Source organism: Pristiophorus japonicus, chromosome 5 (assembly GCF_044704955.1).
Source record: "Pristiophorus japonicus isolate sPriJap1 chromosome 5, sPriJap1.hap1, whole genome shotgun sequence".
Taxonomy (NCBI): Eukaryota; Metazoa; Chordata; class Chondrichthyes; family Pristiophoridae; genus Pristiophorus; species Pristiophorus japonicus.
Genome location: NC_091981.1, coordinates 277,658,359 through 277,676,348, shown reverse-complemented (window position 1 = coordinate 277,676,348; position 17,990 = coordinate 277,658,359). Strand labels below are relative to the sequence as shown.

Here is a 17,990-nt window from a genome sequence, read left to right as displayed (position 1 = left end):
CTGGTCATTATTACATTGTTGTTTGTGGAAGTTTGCTGTGAGCAAATTGGCTGCCACATTTCCCACATTATAACAGTGACTGCACTCCAAAAGTACTTCATTTGCTGTAAAGCGCTGAGATGTTCAGTGGTCGTGAAAGGCGCTATATAAATCCAAGCCTTCCTTTCTTCTAGTGCAATTGCAGTTGAGATTTTCTTTTTTAATAAACTACATTTATGCATCCTTCACTTCACACATGTGGCTGGTTTGGCATGGCAGGATGTGGTATTGTAGAACTTGAATCATATTCTTAGCCTGAATGACTGTTAATATTATATAGAAGAGGAATGATTCATTCTTTCTTTGCACCGCAAAATGCATATCCTTGGAATTCTTTGAAAAAGTGGTGGTTGTATCTCTGTATTTAGCACACTTCACCAACAGGATCTCCTCTACAGGCAAGATCACCAACCCTACAGGATGAGACACAGCAATAAGTAGAGAAAACCAATATGAAACATTGGGACTGGAGACTTGGTCTGACATTTAGGAGTCGAGTGTTGCCAGCTTTGTGTTATTTGTACTTAATGGTTGTGCAAGAGACAGCAAGGTGCACTGGAAAAAGTTTAATCGCAGACTCTTCTGCCAAGTGCAAACATTCCTCAAGCAACAGGAGGAAAAAAAAATGAAAGGTTTTAACGGAGTAAGTAATCTGTTACTTTTGTTAACGCGGTCAACAGCTGGAAAATAAAGTCAATATACTTAAAAAGGAGATGAAGTGGTTTGATCCTTGACACCATTCTTGCGCTTGACTGCTGGTTGAGATTTTTTTCCCATCTGGATGGTTGCTAGGTTACAAATCTACACCAGACTGAACAATTTTGGTTCAGTGAATCAAGCTCAGTGGCTGAAATGAAGTGACAATTTATCACAGCTTCCCCCTCACTGAAATGGATCAGACCGAACTAAAAAGTAGAGCAGATTTAGCTTGGAAACAGTTCTTCATGCACCCATGTCAGTAACAAGGACCAAAAGTTTTTCAAAAAAAAAATGCTTCGGTACGGTTACACCATTTTCAAGTTTTTAATTTCTTTGCAGGTGGATGCCCCCGACCACAAAAAAACCGAAAATACCTGGTGGCCCCGCTCCAACGTAGACTTCGGGTCCTAGGCCTAGCTGCGCATCCCAGCGCAGAGGCCCATGCATCCCAGGAACGTAAGCACTTCCTGGGATCACATGGGCCTGGACTACCAATGAAAATGTAGCACCCTGTATTCTCATTCATACTAATGGGAGCTCTGAGGTCCTATGTCTATGAATGGGAATACCCCTAAAAACAAAGAAACCACAAACATTAATTTTTTTAAAAATTTCATTTTTTTAAAAATAAGTGAATTAAATTAAGTGTTTGAGAAAAATGTATTTAATTTAAAAAAATGTTTTAAGTGTTAAAATAAACTTACCTTCATAGACAGGATTTTTAATGTAAAAATAATAAAATAAATTTTTTCTTTTAAAACTCAAAAAAAAAAGCAGGCCTTACGCTGCTTTTACCAAGTGTAAGAGTTTTAAAGACTTTCACTGGCCAAGAGTTGGGTCTCCGCCTGCAAAGGCCCCTCTCCCAGGGATGAGTGCGATCTTTAATTTTGACAGATCACAAGTGCCGGGTTTAGGCACATGCGTTTCACGTACGCGCCTGGAGTAGCCACAATTTACAGGCCAAATTGAGATTCAGTCCAATTAACTCCAGGAACATTGTACTAGCACATTTTTTTTTTTTTTAAATGCTGTATGTACAGTCCCCAGTTATGCTTTCTCTTTCCCCAGCCAACATAATTATGAATGCCAATATCAAAGTGTCAGTCAAATCTACCAGGTCAATCCTTAGAGCTGTCTGAAGGCATTAAATGTCTTCTCAGCTATTTTACCCATAATTGTCATCAAGTTTTAAATGGCAAATATAACTAGCTTTGAGTCTTTTGTCCATGGCTTGGTGAAATTATGGTTGAACAGACCTATATACAAACTACTTATATAGAAAATAGTATAGAAAATTAATAGTCAGCCTGACTTAAGTAGAATATATTGGCCTTGGAGGGAGTACAGCGTAGATTTGCTAGACTGATACCGGGATGCCACGGGTTAAATTACAAGGAGCGATTACACAAACTAGGGTTGTATTCCCTGGAATTTAGAAGGTTAAGCGGTGATTCGCTTGAAGTTTAAGATATTAAAGGATAAAAGATGGAAACTATCTCTGCTGGTTGGGGAATCTAGGACTAGGTGCCATAGCTGGAAAATTAGAGTCAGGCCTTTCAGGAGTGAAGTTATGAAACACTTCTACACACACAGGGCAACAGAAGTTTGGAATTCTTTTCTACAAATAGCAGTTGATGCTCAGTCAATTGTTATTTTAAATCTGAGATTGATAATGCCTTTGGGTGACAGAAATCTTAAGGGATATGGGGTAAAGGGTCACAGATCGGCTATGGAGGCTCGAAGGGGTAATGGCCTACTCCTGTTCCTTTTATGTCTTATTTGGTGTAATGACCAAGCATTCATTTTCACTTTTCATGGAAGGACAGACTAAAATGGAAAGAAAACCCTAACAGTAGAAATGCAGCATGAAACAATGGAACTTATTCAGTCACTGCAAAGCAATGATTCTGATTATAGGGAATAGCATACCTTTTGTACATTATAGGCAAGGCTACTGGTGTAACGATTTTCACAGAAATACAGTGAATCAAAGACTGTGATCTCAAACACTGGTACAAATTCCAGAATTCCAAGTAATAAAAAAAACTAACTACGGCCTAGACTCTCACATATAGTTGTGCTATTTTTTAAATGAGCTAGAACGAGCAATGGTACTCCCAAATGGTACCACTGTCCCTGAAGTGTGGTCTCCATTTTCAATCCCTGCAGCTGTTGAGGCTGCACAATACATGCAAGAAAAACGTGGAAGAAATTTACAAGCACTGGAAGAATAAAATAAAAATAAAAACAGGACAACTGCAGAGAAAAAAATATTTAAAAATTGGTCACATCCAAAAAGTGAAAATGAACAGGAAACAAATTGAAGGAAAACACAACCCAGAAAGAAAGTGAAACCAAGTAAATCAAGGGTACAGTGTAAGTGGAAGGGAATGAGACGAAGCAGAAAGCTCAGAGCAGGTGAATGCAGGATGGCATGAACACCTCCTCCTGTGCTGTAAAGCTCTACAATTCTATACAACTGGATTTTTCTTGGCTTCAGTAAATGGGGAATAAATTATATCATAGCAATCTTACATTTTTTTAAAAAAAGACAATGATCTAAACAGCAGCACTTGGTACTACAAGCCTTTTGTGTTTTCCTAACCTCTCATTATAGCACATAATGAATACATATCTATGGAGTCATGTGTTAATAATTTGCAGAACAGGATTTCCAAGCCTACATCCAAGTTTATCCGATACAACTGCGTAGGAATGCTACTCAGCCTTCAACTCACCACAAAAAAATGTGTCCACCTTGCATGCAGGTTTTACCTCTGCGTCAGAAGCTGGTGGGTCCAAGCCCTCCTCTGGAATTTGAGCACTTAACCGAGGCCGACATCACAATGCGTATCGTCGCAGCACTATTTGAAGAACAATTGGTGAAACCTCCCAATGTTTTGGCTAATATTTATCCTCCAACTCGCAGCAAAAATATGATTAACTAGTTATCTCAGTGATGTTTGTGAGATCTTGCTGTGTGCAAACTGGCTGCTATGTTCCACTTACAAAGCAATGGTGACCACACTTTGTAAATAATTCATTGGCTGTAAAGCACTTTAGGACCTAAGAGGCTATATAAAGCTGTGAAAAATATTATTGTAATATAAAGAAAGACTTGGATTTATATAGCACCTTTCACAACCACCGGACATTTCAAAGCGCTTTACAGCCAATGAAGTATTTTTGAAGTGTAGTCACTGTTGTGACGTGGGAAACGCAGCAGCCAATTCATGCACAACAAGCTCCCACACACAGCAATGTGTTAATGACCAGATAACATGTTTTAGCTATGTTGATTGAGGGATAAATATTGTCCAGGACACCAGGGATAACTTCCCTGCTCTTCTTCGAAATAGTGTCATGGGATCTTTTACATCCACCTGAGAGCAGACAGGGCCGCAGTTTAATGTCTCATCCGAAAGATGGCACCTCCAACATTGCAGCGTTCCCTCAGCACAGCACTGGAGTGTCAGCCTAGATTTGTGCTCAAGTCCCTGGAGTGGGACTTGAACTCACAACCTTCTGACTCAAGAGGTGAGTGTGCTACCTACTGAGCCACAGCTGAAGAATTGTGTAGGGATGTGTCTGCATGCATGAAGGAATAAAGGGAAAAATGTAATAAGTCACATAATTTTATTGTGCAAAATAATTGACAGAATATTTAGTAATTAATAAATTCTAGCACTGGTTTTAGTCCAGTTAGCCTGAAGTTCCACATTCTCTTTGCTCTCACCTGCACAAGTCTTGATACATTGTACGGACAACAAGGTTTTCTCACCTGAACTACAATACTTTTATCACAATGTGGCTTTCCATTATACATAGAAACTATTTCCTCTGCTGAGGGAGTCCAGAGGAAGGAGGGCACAATCTTAAAATTACAGCTAGGCCAGTTGGAAGTGAAATCAGGAAGTATTTTTTCCCCCGTACACAAAAGGGTAGTGAAAATCTGGAACACTCTTCTCAAAAGGCTTTGAATGAAGAACTGAATTTCTAGACCGACAAAAACATTTTGGTTAGGTAAGAGTATCAAGGGATATGGAGAAAAGGCTGGTAAATGACAGAATTAAGTTGAGGTTCAGATCAGCTATGACATGACCTGATTGATTTGCAGAACAGACTGGCTAAATAGTCTGCTCCTGTTTCCATCTCCTTCCCCTCCGCTCCCAATCGGCCACCATTTTTCTTTGCTACCATTCATTTGTTGGTTTACTGACCAACTGTAGTTAGTTTCTTTACATATACAATAAATTTAAGCTTTTGAAAAACAACTGTTATTTTCTGAGCTGCAGTTCAGTTAAATAACCTGCGCTTAACTCATTGGCAACCAGTCTGTAACTAGTTGTGCAACTTGTTTCTAATTTTCACTGTGGTGCCTTTCATCTCCCACATATGAAGTAATATTTTCTTTTAAAAAATGTGCGCTAGGGATAATGTTGACAAGTTTTGCTCATCCTTAGTTTTCCTGACAACTAAACAACTTACAAAGGCTACTTACAGGGAAATAAGGCACCTGTTGTGTTGGACTGAAGTTATGTGTAAGCCAGACCAGTTAGACAGGTTGCCTTCCCTGAAGCACACTGGGTTGAGAACTAGCTGGTTTCTTAAAATGACAAAAGACCAGATTTATTATTAAATTCCCAACTTGGCATGGTGGGATAAGAATTCAACCCTTGGGTTACTAGTTCAGTATAATAACCACTACACTAGTGTAAAATTCTCAGGATGTGGCAGTCACTGGCATTTATTGCCCATCCGCTGTTGCCCCAAGGAGGCAGCGGTGGTGTAGTAGTTTTGATACAACAGAGTAGCTTGCTAGGCTACTTCAGAGGATGGTTAGAGTCAACTACACTGATGTGGAATTGGAGTTTCATATAGGCCGGACTGGGCAAGGGCAGCAAGTTTCCATAAATTAGTGAACCAGTTGGGTTTTTACAACAATCCAACAGCTTCATGGTTATTTTTTTTTCCTGATACCAACTTTTTAATTCCAAATTATTATTTTTTTTTTTTTTAAAACATAAAATTCTCAAACTGCCATGGTGGATTTGAACTAGTTTGTTTATTTTGGATTATTAATCAAGGTCTCTGCATTACAAATCCAGTAAGATAAGCATTACAAGACTGTATCCTGCTTGTAAATAGACTAACCAAAATAGAGTCGTTTACGAAAAACAATCCTGTTTGCAAGTACTGTTCAGTTCATGCAAAAAGAACTCAACTTGATGCTTAGCATAAGCTTGAGTTTGAATGTCATCGGAGGCTGGGATCAGAACCCAAACTCGCAATGCACAGCTCAACCTCAGACCACTAATGTTGTGCAATATCTTTAAAACTGCTGCGCACACAGATTAGAATCGTGAAGACTGTTGACCACAAACCAGCTTCTTGTATTTATGCTACTAAATCTGGGTCCCTTACCCTACCAGTGGAATCACAGACCTAGTTTTTCAACAGAGACACATGGGGGTTGGATCTAATAATGTAAACATAAGGAACCAACTCACAGATGATGATCTCCTGCAATCCAAACTAAATAAGTGCCAGTGTAAAAGCGTCGCAAGTTAATTCTGCTTAAAATGCATCAAAAAAGTCAGAATATTTACAAATGCCGACAGGAACTCAGTTTGGAATTCCCATAACCCTTAGAAAGGATTTGAAGGCTCCAATACACATAGCATCATAAAATTCCACAAACCTAGCCCATTGCAACTGTTAAGGGGCGTTTCCACTTCAAGATACACATTGTATATTAAAATATTCTTTTTGGAAGCAGCCATCAACAGCTGATCCACGCAAGCTGCAATTACAATTCAGCTGTATTCACCCACACTTGTGCAAACAGAAACTAGCTCACTTACATAAGATCTTACTCAGGTGATTAGAACAGGTGCAACTTCACAGAGCAAGAGGAAAAACAGGCTGCAGCATTCTTGCTGTACGAAGATTGTAGAACTAAAAGTATGTCAAATGTGTTCAGCACAATGAAATTTTACAGACAGTATTTAGATTACTTACTGTTTTCTATTGTGGGGTCATAAGAGTCCACAAACTGCCCTTCAACAAACTGAATGGTCAATGAGGACTTCCCTAAAAGAGAAACAGATAAATATGAATATCAAGTTAGCTTTTCCTGAAAGGCTGTGTGAAGCTATAAAATATTTTACTTCCAATTATCTCACTTTTTCTAAATGGCTTTCAGCTCTCTGCCCCATACACACCTCGTCATTGTAAATGTGTTATTCAGATCATTGAACCCCTCCTGTGATTTATGTGTCACCATTTTATCATACGTTTGCTTCCAATGCCCTTTTGACATTAACAGTTCATGCAAAACAGGGGCTTAGAGCAATATTTTATAGTTTTTAAAAAGAATTCAGCGTCTCTTTTATAAAAAAGCAGAATTTTCTATCCGATACCAAGTTCTTGATTGTTTCTCCACTATCTTCTGGGGAACACCTTGTCTCTACTGAGCCCCTCCCTAAATAACTTGACTGATCTTGGAACTCCCAATCATTACAGGATTACAATAATCACAACATGGTTTGCATTTTTCAGCTTCCAAATAGGACATTTTACAGACATAATTTTGTTCCATACACACTCACTATTTAAAGTTCAACATTGAATCTCCATTTGCACACGAGACAAGACTGAACAAATATTCCCCAAGTAACCCCACTGCATCAGTGAATATAAACTAATTAAAATAATCTTTCTATTCTCATTCGCGACAACAGAAGCAATGTTTTATTACACTGTTTTGGGAAAATGTTAAATCTTCCACAATTGCTTAATGTAATCCGCAGTTGATTCATCGAATTGTTTTTTGAGAAAGATTTCGTGCCCAAGAGCAAGGAAATGGAACATTCCTTTTCAGGCACCCAAAGTCAGCATCAAGCACTTCAATGCCAGGTACAGATTTAATTAGTAAATAAAAGGTCCCTGTACTCAGCCCTAATTTCCAAAGAACCTCCCTACAGTCCATCATTTTTCCATTTCCCACACACTCAAATCCTGTTGGTCTCGAGCGGGATTGGCAATTACTGCTAAATTAACAATTTTGCACTGTTGCCCATGCTTGTTGGGAAGCAGATTGATATTAGTTTTACTTAGAACTCAGCCGGCAGACAAATGCGACTTTCATCTCTCGCCTCTTTGGGTTGTACTGCGCCACCCACTTACTTCACTATTGCTACTTCAAGCTTCAAAAATAAAACTGGCCTTATTTACTGCCATTTCTACCCGTGGCACAGAGAAACAAAACCAGAGACCAACTGGATACAGTTTTTAGCCAGCAGGCAGACGACCTCAATGCACAAGTAACTGTTCACTTGTGGAATAAACACTGAATCCTAAACAGATCACAGGGTCGGTATTATTCTACAGACAATCTGACAGCAATCAAGTAGGTAGAATTTTTCTTAATAGGGGAAAGGTCAAGGAAATGGGGCTACTGCAATAGCTCTTTCAGGTAGGCAGGTCAGGCACAATAGGGGGGATGGCTATGATTCTACCAACTCAAAAGCCATCAGTTCCACCACACAGAACAGGCCAAGTAGTGTATTCTACATCCATAACTAAAATGATGTCTACTCCAATCATGATTATATATTTTTTTAAGGTCTGATCATATGCAAGAACATAAGAAATGAGTAGACCATATGGCCCCTCGAGCCTACTCCACCATTCATCATCATGGCTGAACTTTTACATCAACTACACTTTCCTGTCCTATTCCCAAATCCCTTGATTCCCTTAGTGCTGAAAAAATCTCCATGTCTTGCATATACTCATGATTGAGTATCCATAACCCTCTGGGATAGAGTTATATGAAATAACATAGACCTGATGCACTTTTGCAGGAAAAGTAAAAGAAAAATCTTTGCTTGAATCAGCAGACTTCTGCCTATACAAGACAGGCATTCTGATCCTCGGCACTAACCCAGTCTGAGCTCAGATAATGCCAGCAAACTATTCAAGCTTTGTGCTTGCAGTTTATGACATGAGCTGATCACACTATTAACCCTCCTCCCATGTATGCATGATATATATGTGTGCAGAGTTTTTCCATAATGTTTTCTGTGTAAGCTTTGGTCATCATTTAAAATAGGTTGAACCATCATGGCAGAACATGGCGAATCAACAGTAACATATTTATGTAGCGCCTTTTGGTAAAACATTCCAAGGCACTTTCCAGGAGTATTTCGATACAAAAAGAATGGCAGGTGACCAAAAGCTTGGTTAAAGAGGTAGGTTTTAAGGAGCTTCTTAAAAGGAGTAAAGAGAGGTAGAGGGACAGAGAGGTTTAAGCAGGGAGTTCCAGAGGTTAGGGCCTAGGCAACAGAAGGCACGGCCACCAATGGTTGAGTAGTTATAATCAGGGATGCTTAAGAGGGCAGAATTTGCAGAGCGCAGACATCTCGGGGAGGATTGTGGGACTGGAGGAGATTATAGAGTTAGGGAGGGGGCGAGGCCATGGAGGGATTTGAAAATAAGGATGAGAATTTTGAAATCAAGGCATTACTTAACCAGGAGCCAATGTAGGTCAGCGAGCACAGGGGTGATGGGTGAGCGGGTGAGAGTTAGGACAAGGGCAGCTGAGCTTTAGATCACCTCAAGTTAACATAGGATAGAATGTGGGAGGTTATAGTGCGTTGGAATAGTCAAGTCTAGAGATAACAAAGGAATCAAGGGGAGAAAATGATGAACAAAATAACTGGGAAGTAGCTGAAGGTGGTTGGTTTTTTGGGAAATTATTGAAGCATCTGATTTAACAATTTGCTGATCATGCAAATTCTACTAATGTTGCAATATCATGTTCTTCTGAATCAAAATGAAAATACACAGGTCAGTACAGTAAGTTTGTAAATACTTATTCATGCCTGACCAAATCTGCTGGTGGTGTAGAAACTGCTGCTTATGGATCCCACTATTGCTCAGCAGAGCCAAATCTATAGCTACTGAAATAATACATTATTCTTCAATTTTTTAATGTAAAAAAAATCAATTAGTCAATATGGCAGTAAAAAAAAAACTGATGTCCAAGCATAGCAACCATGACTAAGTTTGACTGCACATGTATAAAGAACTGAAAGATTTGTAGGTATTAATCCAGCACATTAGGAAGGAAAAATAACCTAATTTTAAGGCTAAACAAATTCTGTGACTGGTGAAAATAAAATAATAGATGTTGCGGTTAGGCTGTGGACAACAGACTCAGATTGAATGGCCATTACATGATGGCAATGCTTGTCATTTAATGCTGCACAGCCCCATATATGGCAACTTACAAGATATTAGAGGCATTACAAGTGGCAAACAGCCAACCAGAATGCACTTAAGTATTTATGCTTTATTTAACATAATTGCAATGGCTTTTGTGATCCTAATGACCAAGAGAGCATTTTTGCTACAATCCAGTTGAGACTTAAGTACATAAATCTGGGCTGACACTCCAGTGCAGTGATGAGGGAGCTCCGCTGCACTGTCATGTCTCATCTGAAAGACGGCATTACATTCCAAAGGCCCTGTCTGCTTTCCCAGGCAGGCGTAAAAGATGCCATGGCACTATTTTGAAGAAGAGCAGGGGAGTTATCCCCAGTTTCCTGGGCAATATTTACCCGCAACCATCATAAAAAATTACCTGGTCATTAGCACCTTGCTGTTTGTGGGAGCTTGCTGTGCACAAATTGACTGCCGCCTTTCCAACATTACAATAGTGACTACATTCCAAAAGTACTTCATTGTCTGTAAAGCTATTGAGACGCCTTGTGGTCGTGAAAGGCGCTATATAAATGCAAGGCTTTCTATTAAATTGGATGCAGACAGCTGCAGTCCCACTCAATGGCAATCAGACTCCATTTCCTCGGCAGATCATGCAACAGTAACAAATGTGATAGCCACTCCTATTACTCAACTGTAAGTGGACAATTATTTTTTTGAATCTACAATAATGCAAACTAATTACGAAACAATCACTGATCATTTGCAACAAGGATTTCAGTCAGACACTTATTTGAAACCAACATGCTGCAGTAAAAACTGCATTCAAGCCGATTTGCGCTCATGTACTAACATGATTTGCGTGCGATACTCAACCATGTCAAATTTGTTCCAGCAGCAGTACCTGACAAAACAAAAAATACTCACTGTAGAAACAACCCAAGTTTGAGTAGATAAAACTGAAATTGTACCGCTACAGGTTTTTTCACAGTTCAAGCTGACAGAAAATTTATCACACCCATCTTTACTAAAATCCTAATTACAACATGGGCTTGATAGAAATGCTCAAAGGAAATATGTAACAGTAACATTTTCCTTCCTATCTGTGACACAGAAATGATTAACCCGATTGCCACCCCAATAGTTTAGGTGGCCAAGTCAGCGAGTTGCTGAGACGGACTAGGAAGGCCCCCAGGTTTGACCAAGTCTGTGCTCAGCTAGGGTGGCAATAGGATCACAATAACCAATTTCAGCACCTATGTGGGCAGGAGAAATAGATTTTTGGATATTAGGGGAATTAAAGGATATGGGGATCGAGCAGGAAAGTGGAGTTGAGGTCGAAGATCAGGCATGATCTTATTGCATGGCAGAGCAGGCTCAAGGGGTCGTATGGCCTACTCCTACTTCTTATGTTCTTAAAGCCCCGGGGGGAGAAATTAAAAAGCCAGGGGTCCAGTTCCTTGATGCTTTTTAAGTAACTCCCTTCCTCCAACTTGATATGCATGTATTGTTTAGACTGGATCAGGCTTGCCTGTAACGTTCTCTTTGGTAAAATAGTCTATGAATAGGGTCTAGGTTTACACAGATGGCCACTTATGCCAGATGGTACCTGTATCCATGGAAAAGTATCTCTTTAAGGAACCACACATTCAGGAGAGGAGGTAATGGAAATTTGACTGAAAAAGTTAGGAAACAAATGCCTAGGCTTTACACCACCATCCATGACAGTTGCCATTTAAAAATAAATGATCCTGTGTGTGCAGATTCACTCATATATAGCATTTGTCAGTCGTGGCTCAGTTGATAGTATTCACCCGAGTCAGAAGGTTGCGGGTTCAAGTCCCACTCCAGAGACTGGTGCACAAAAATCTACGCCAACATTCCAGTGCAGTACTGAGGGAATGCTGCACCGTCGGAGGTGCCGCCTTTCAGATGCGATGTTAAACCGAGGCCCCGTCTGCTCTCTCAGGTGGATGTAAAAGATCCCGTGACACTATTTCTTAGAAGAGCAAGGGAGTTATCCCCGGTGTCCTGGCCAATATTTGTCTCTCAATCAATATCACAAATAGTCATGATTACATTGCTGCTTGTGGAAGCTTGCTGTGCGAAGTTGGCTGCCACATTTCCTACATTACAACAGTGACTACACTCTTAAAAAGTACTTCATTGGCTGTAAAGTGTTTGGGACATCCGGATGTGAAAGGCGCTATATAAATGCAAGTCTTTCCTTTCATTTTGATTTCAAATCAACTATATGTCCTACCACATAAATGCTTGCAAACTAGAGAGAGAGTTTTGTTCCAACATATTTTTAAACCAAATAAATACTCATCGTAGCATGGTGCTGAGCCACACAAAGCAAGACAGCCTCAGGTTTGATCCCTGGTCTACGCAGAGTTCGTTAGCTGAATTCAGCCGGGAGCATTTGAAGGTGCTGCAAAACAAGCCTCAGGACAATTACATCAGACCATCGACACTCATTATGTTCATGTATGAAGAGTTATCATTTTGGCAGATACTATAGGGCTGTCCGTACCCATTGAAGAATACGCCCAAGATTCATCTTCAGGGGCGGAAGAAAGAAAATGGGGAGGGGAGGAGAGGGAGTGGCAGAAAAGGGTGGGAAAAACAACATTGGACAAGTTTGCAATCTAATCTGCGCTCTCAGGGCTGAGTTGGCCAAGTGTCATACTGGGTTACTTCTGTGCACCCTCCAGCACGCAGCGACATAGCACCAATGGGAGAGACTGGGAACGGAATGTCTTGCTGCGGCTTTGGCAAGTTGTACAAAGCAATCTTGAAATGCCCTCAAGGGTTGATAATAAAAGGCTTGTGAAAGATCCAGCAATGTTCCTCATACAAATGTAACCAGAGCTTTGTGTGAAATCACCACCATAATTTGAAGCAATGAACTGTGTGTCTATTACAATATTTTATAAAGCCGCCCACTGCCACCTCTTCAAATTCTCTTTATAGAGTTGCTGTTCCCTCAAATCAGTCTTTATCCTGCATTTCTCTCCCATTGCATCACATCTAACCACAAGTGCTAACATTTCCCTACCAGACATTTCATTTCTGATGTAATAATTAGGGTTTTGGGATAAATATTTTCAAGAATGTACTTGCAACTATTTTTGATGTAAATTATTTCTAATGTAGCAGATTGCTATGGTGAAATAAAAAGTCAATGTACTAAACATCACAACTTGATTTTATTAAAACATGCTGTGAAAATAATTAATGCTAATGCCTAAAGCAGCAAACAGTTTTTCCACGCGCAATTAGTTATACACAAGTTTGAACTCTCAGATTTTCACAAATATTGGAGAAAATATAAAGCCTATTGAAAAATGATTTATACTCTTCAACTGACATTTGAGAACCAACCACACCAGATTTTTTTTATTTAAAAAAAGGTTCAAAAACCAAATTAAAATAGTCATATCGGTTCACTGAACACCAGCCTGCTGCAAAAGTTTGTTAACTTATCAGGAATTCCAGGTAAATAATGGCAAAATGCTCTGCACCATTTTTTGCATACCAATTAAGGCATGTCTGGAATTGCTGTTTCAAAAGACTCACTGCAGCTAGTTTTACTGGCCATGATTTGCACAGAGGTCTTAAGTTAAACAGTGGTTTATTTGGGAATTTGGAAAGAGTGGGAATTTGGAGAAGAGGGGGAAGATTAAAATCAATTAAAAAATTAAAATTAGGTAAGTGATATTTCACTAGCTGCTGGGTTGGTCAGTTTTTCCTTTTCTCGTGGGCATAGGTTTAAATTAAGAGCTGGGATTATAAACTAAATGTTCAAAACTTCAAATCTTAACTAATTGAATACACTACTGATGGCAGGACAGATGGTGTGTTTCTGCTGTTGCATGTGGGAACTGGTGGACACCCGAGATCCACGGCGATCACATCTGCAGCAAGTGTCTGCAGCTCGAGGAACTTGGGCTCTGCGTTGATGAGCTGGATTCCGAGCTGCAGGCACTACAACACATCAGGGGAGGGGGAAGAGTTACCTGGACGCCGCGATCCAGGAGCTAGTCACACCAATTAGATGAATTAATTCAAATTCGATCCGTGGTCAGGGACAGGAGGGTGTGACGACGAGCGAGGAAGGCATGGGGACTCAAGATGTAGTGATGGAGAAGCTTCGGCCCTTGCCCATGTCCACTGGTTCAAGGCTCTAACTCACTCAGTGTGTGGACGTGAGCAGGGACTGCAGGGAGGATGAGCAAACTGACCACAGCACAGCACCACAGGGGGCCATTCAAGTGCGGGGAGTAAAAAAAAACATTGTAGTGGGAGAGAACAGTATTAGGTGGATAGATACTGTTCTCTGCAGCCGAGAGTGTGAGTCCCGAAGGCTGTGTTGTCTGTGGGGCAAGATCCAGTTGTCGTGGTCCATGTGGGTACCAACGACATAGGTAGGACAAAGAGCTTCTGTTGAGGGATTATGAGCAGCTCTGGGTCAAATTAAAAAGCAGAACCACAAAATGTAATAATCTTTGGATTACTACCCAAGCCACAAGCAAATTTGCATAGAGTAAATAAGATGAGAGAGTTAAACACGTGGCTCAAAGACTGGTGTGGGAGAAATGGGTTTTGGTTCCTGGGACACTGGCAACAGCACTGGGGTAAGAGGGAGCCGTTCCATTGGGATGGGCTCCACTGAGAACGTGCTGGGACTAGAGTCCTGGCTAATCGAATAACTCGGGCTATAGAGAGGGCTTTAAACTAATTAGTGGTGGTTGGGGGGGGGGGGGGGGGGGGGGGGGGGGAAGAGAGAGGAAAGAGAGAAGAAAGTGTTCAGGTGAGCGGAAATTTAAAAAGTCAAATAAGGTGATGGCCTAGAGCAGGGTAGCACTGGGGGACATGAAAACCAGAGCGTGACAGGAAGTGACCAAATGTATAAAGTGGGGTCAAAGCAGGAAAAAATGGTTAAAAAAAGACACAAATTTAAAAGTTCTTTATCTGAATGCATGCAACATTTGCAACAAAATAGATACAAATGGGCATGATCTGACAGCCATTCCAGAGAAGTGGGTGCAAGGTGACCAAGGCTGGGAACTAAATATTCAAATGTATTTGACAATTTGAAAGGACAGACAGAAAGAAAAAGGGGGGGGGGGGGGGGGGGGAGCTCTGTTAATAAAAGGATGCGATCAGTGTGTTAGAGAAACAATATTGGCTCAGAAGATCAAGATGTTGAATCAGTTTGGTGGAGATAAGGAATAAGGGGATAGTCTATAGGCCCCCCAACAGTAGCTACACTGTTGAATAGCAAGAGTTTCTACAGGTACATAAAATGGAAAAGAGTGGCTAAAGTAAATGTTGGTCCCTTAGAGGATGAGACTGAGAAATTAATAATGGGGAACAGGGAAATGGCAGAGACTTTAAACAAATATTTTGTATCGGTCTTCACAGACACTAAAAACATCCCAATAGTGGATAATCAAAAGGCTGTAGGGAGGGAGGAAATTAATACAATCACTATCACTAAAGAAATAGTACTGGTGAAATAATGGGACTAAAGGCAGACAAGTCCCTTGGACCTGATGGCTTGCATCCTAGAGTCTTAAAAGAAGTGGCTGCAGAGATAGTGAATGCATTGGTTGTAATCTACCAAAATTCCCTGGATTCTGGGGAGGTCCCAGCAGATTGGAAAACTGCAAATGTAATGCCCCTATTTAAAAAAGGAGCTGAGTGAAAGCAGGAAACTATAGATCAGTTAGCCGAACATCTGTGGTTGGGAAAATGCTGGAGTCCATTATTAAGGAAGCAGTAGCAGAACATTTGGAAAAGCATGATTCAATCAAGCAGAGTCAGCATGAATTTATGAAAGAGAAATCATGTTTGACAAATTTGCTGGAGTTCTTTGAGGATGTAACGAACAGGGTGGATAAGGGGGAACCAGTAGATGTGGTGTATTTGGATTTCCAGAAGGCATTCGACAAGGTGCCACATAAAAGGTTACTGCACAAAATAAAAGTTCACAGGGTTGGGGGTAATATTAGCATGGATAGAGGATTGGCTAACTAACAGAAGAGTCGGGATAAATGGGTCATTTTCCGGTTGGAAAACAGTAAACAGGGATCAGCGCTGGGACCTCAACTATTTACAATCTATATTACTGACTTGGATGAAGGGACCGAATATAACGTAGCCAAGTTTGCTGATGATACAAAGATGGGTGGGAGATCAAATTGTGAGGAGGACACAAGAATTCTGTAAAGGGATATAGACTGGCTAAGTGAGTGGGCAAAAATTTGGCAGATGGGAGTATAATGTGGGAAAATGTGAGGTTATCCACTTTGGCAGAAAAAAATAGAAAAGCAAATTATAATTTAAAGAGAGAAAAATTGCAATGTGCTGCGGTAGAGGGACCTGCAGGTCCTTTGTGAATGAAACACAAAAAGTTAGTATGCAGGTACAGCAAGTAATCAGGAAGGCAAATGGAATGTTGGCCTTTATTGCAAGGGGGAGAGTGTATAAAAGCATAGAAGTCCTGCTACAACTGTACAGGGTATTGGCAAGGCCACACGTGGAGTACTGCGTACAGTTTCGGTCTTGTTATTTAAGGAGATATACTTGTATTGAAGGCAGTTCAGAGAAGGTTCACTCGGTTAATTCTTGAGATGAGGGGGTTGACTTATGAAGAAAGGTTGAGCAGGTTGGACCTGTACTCGGAGTTCAGAAGAATCAGGGGTGATCTTATTGAGATACATAAGATAATGAGGGGGCTCAACAAGGTAGACCCAGAGAGGATGTTTCCACTCGTGGGGGAAACTAAAACTAGGGGACATAGTTTCAGAATAAGGGGCCACCCATTTAAAACTGAGATGGAGGAATTTCTTCTCTGAGGGTTGTAAATCTGTGGAATTCTCTGCCCTAGAGAGCTGTGGAGCCTGGGTCATTGAATATATTTAAGGCGGAAAGAGACAGATTTTTGAGTGATAAGGGAATAAAGAGTTATGGGGAGCGGGCAGGGAAGTGGAGCTGAGTCCATGATCCGACCAGCCATGATCTTATTAAATGGCGGAGCAGGCTCGAGGGGCCAAGTGGCCTACTCCTATTTCTTTAACAGATCTACAAATTCCACAATGTGAACCTAACGCACTAAATAATTCACACCCTGTTCTGAGAAAGGCAACAATCAATACATTGTTTCACCCTGACTGCTGCAGGCCTTATTAAAATTGTGTGATCAACTGAAACCATGCCCGGATAGATATATTAACCCCAGCAGAAAGGTAGCAAAAATCTTCCCAAAAGGAGATTGTCTACATTAGTGAAATTATTATTTAAAATAATTCCTTCATGTGGCTTCTGTACAGGTACTTCATAACAGCCAGGCAATGTGGTATTTTCTTCCACAGTGTAACCCGCTATCAGGGCAATGCCGAGTGAGTGAATGGCTGCAGCCAAGTACACTCATTTCTTGGGTTAATGTATACCTCAAACGGTGATGGTTGGATGAAAATTGTAATTGTTGAATCAGAAGTGCCAACTTTTTAAATAAATGCAAAAGGATATAATCAGATTTAAAGATTTTTTCTAAATGCCCTTCCTGACAAGGCCGACATTCCTAGTTGCTGCAACAGAGTGGCTTGTTAGGCCACTTCAGAGGACAGTTGAAAGTCAAACATGTTGGTATGACTGGAGTCTCATAGGCCAGACTGGGCAAGGATGGCAGGGTTTCTTCCCTCAAATGACATTACTGTACCAGTTGGGATTTTACAATAATCCCCTCAAAAAATTGAATTCAAATTCTCAAACTGCCATATGGTGGGATTTGAACTCTCATTCTGTGGATTATTAATGCAGGCCTTTGGATTACATAACATAACAACACTACTATACGCAGTATGTGATTCTATCACTGCTTTCGATACTATAACTTACAAGGTTTCCATGTCGAGAAATTTACTAAAAGGCTGATGGGCCCAAGTTTCAACTGGATTTGCTTCTATTTTTTTGGAGCAACTAGTTTTTTTTTGGAGTATTCTAGAAATTGCAAT

General features: G+C 40.5%; 1 protein-coding gene across 1 annotated transcript in view; it reads right to left on the bottom strand.

Moving 5' to 3' along the window:
- The window catches only part of rheb (Ras homolog, mTORC1 binding), a 105,602-nt gene that overhangs the window by 49,975 nt on the left and 37,637 nt on the right, over positions 1 to 17,990 (bottom strand). The window contains exon 2 of the mRNA XM_070881660.1: positions 6,760 to 6,831. Coding sequence (XP_070737761.1) covers positions 6,760 to 6,831 — 72 coding nt within the window. The remainder of the gene's footprint in view (positions 1 to 6,759; positions 6,832 to 17,990) is intronic.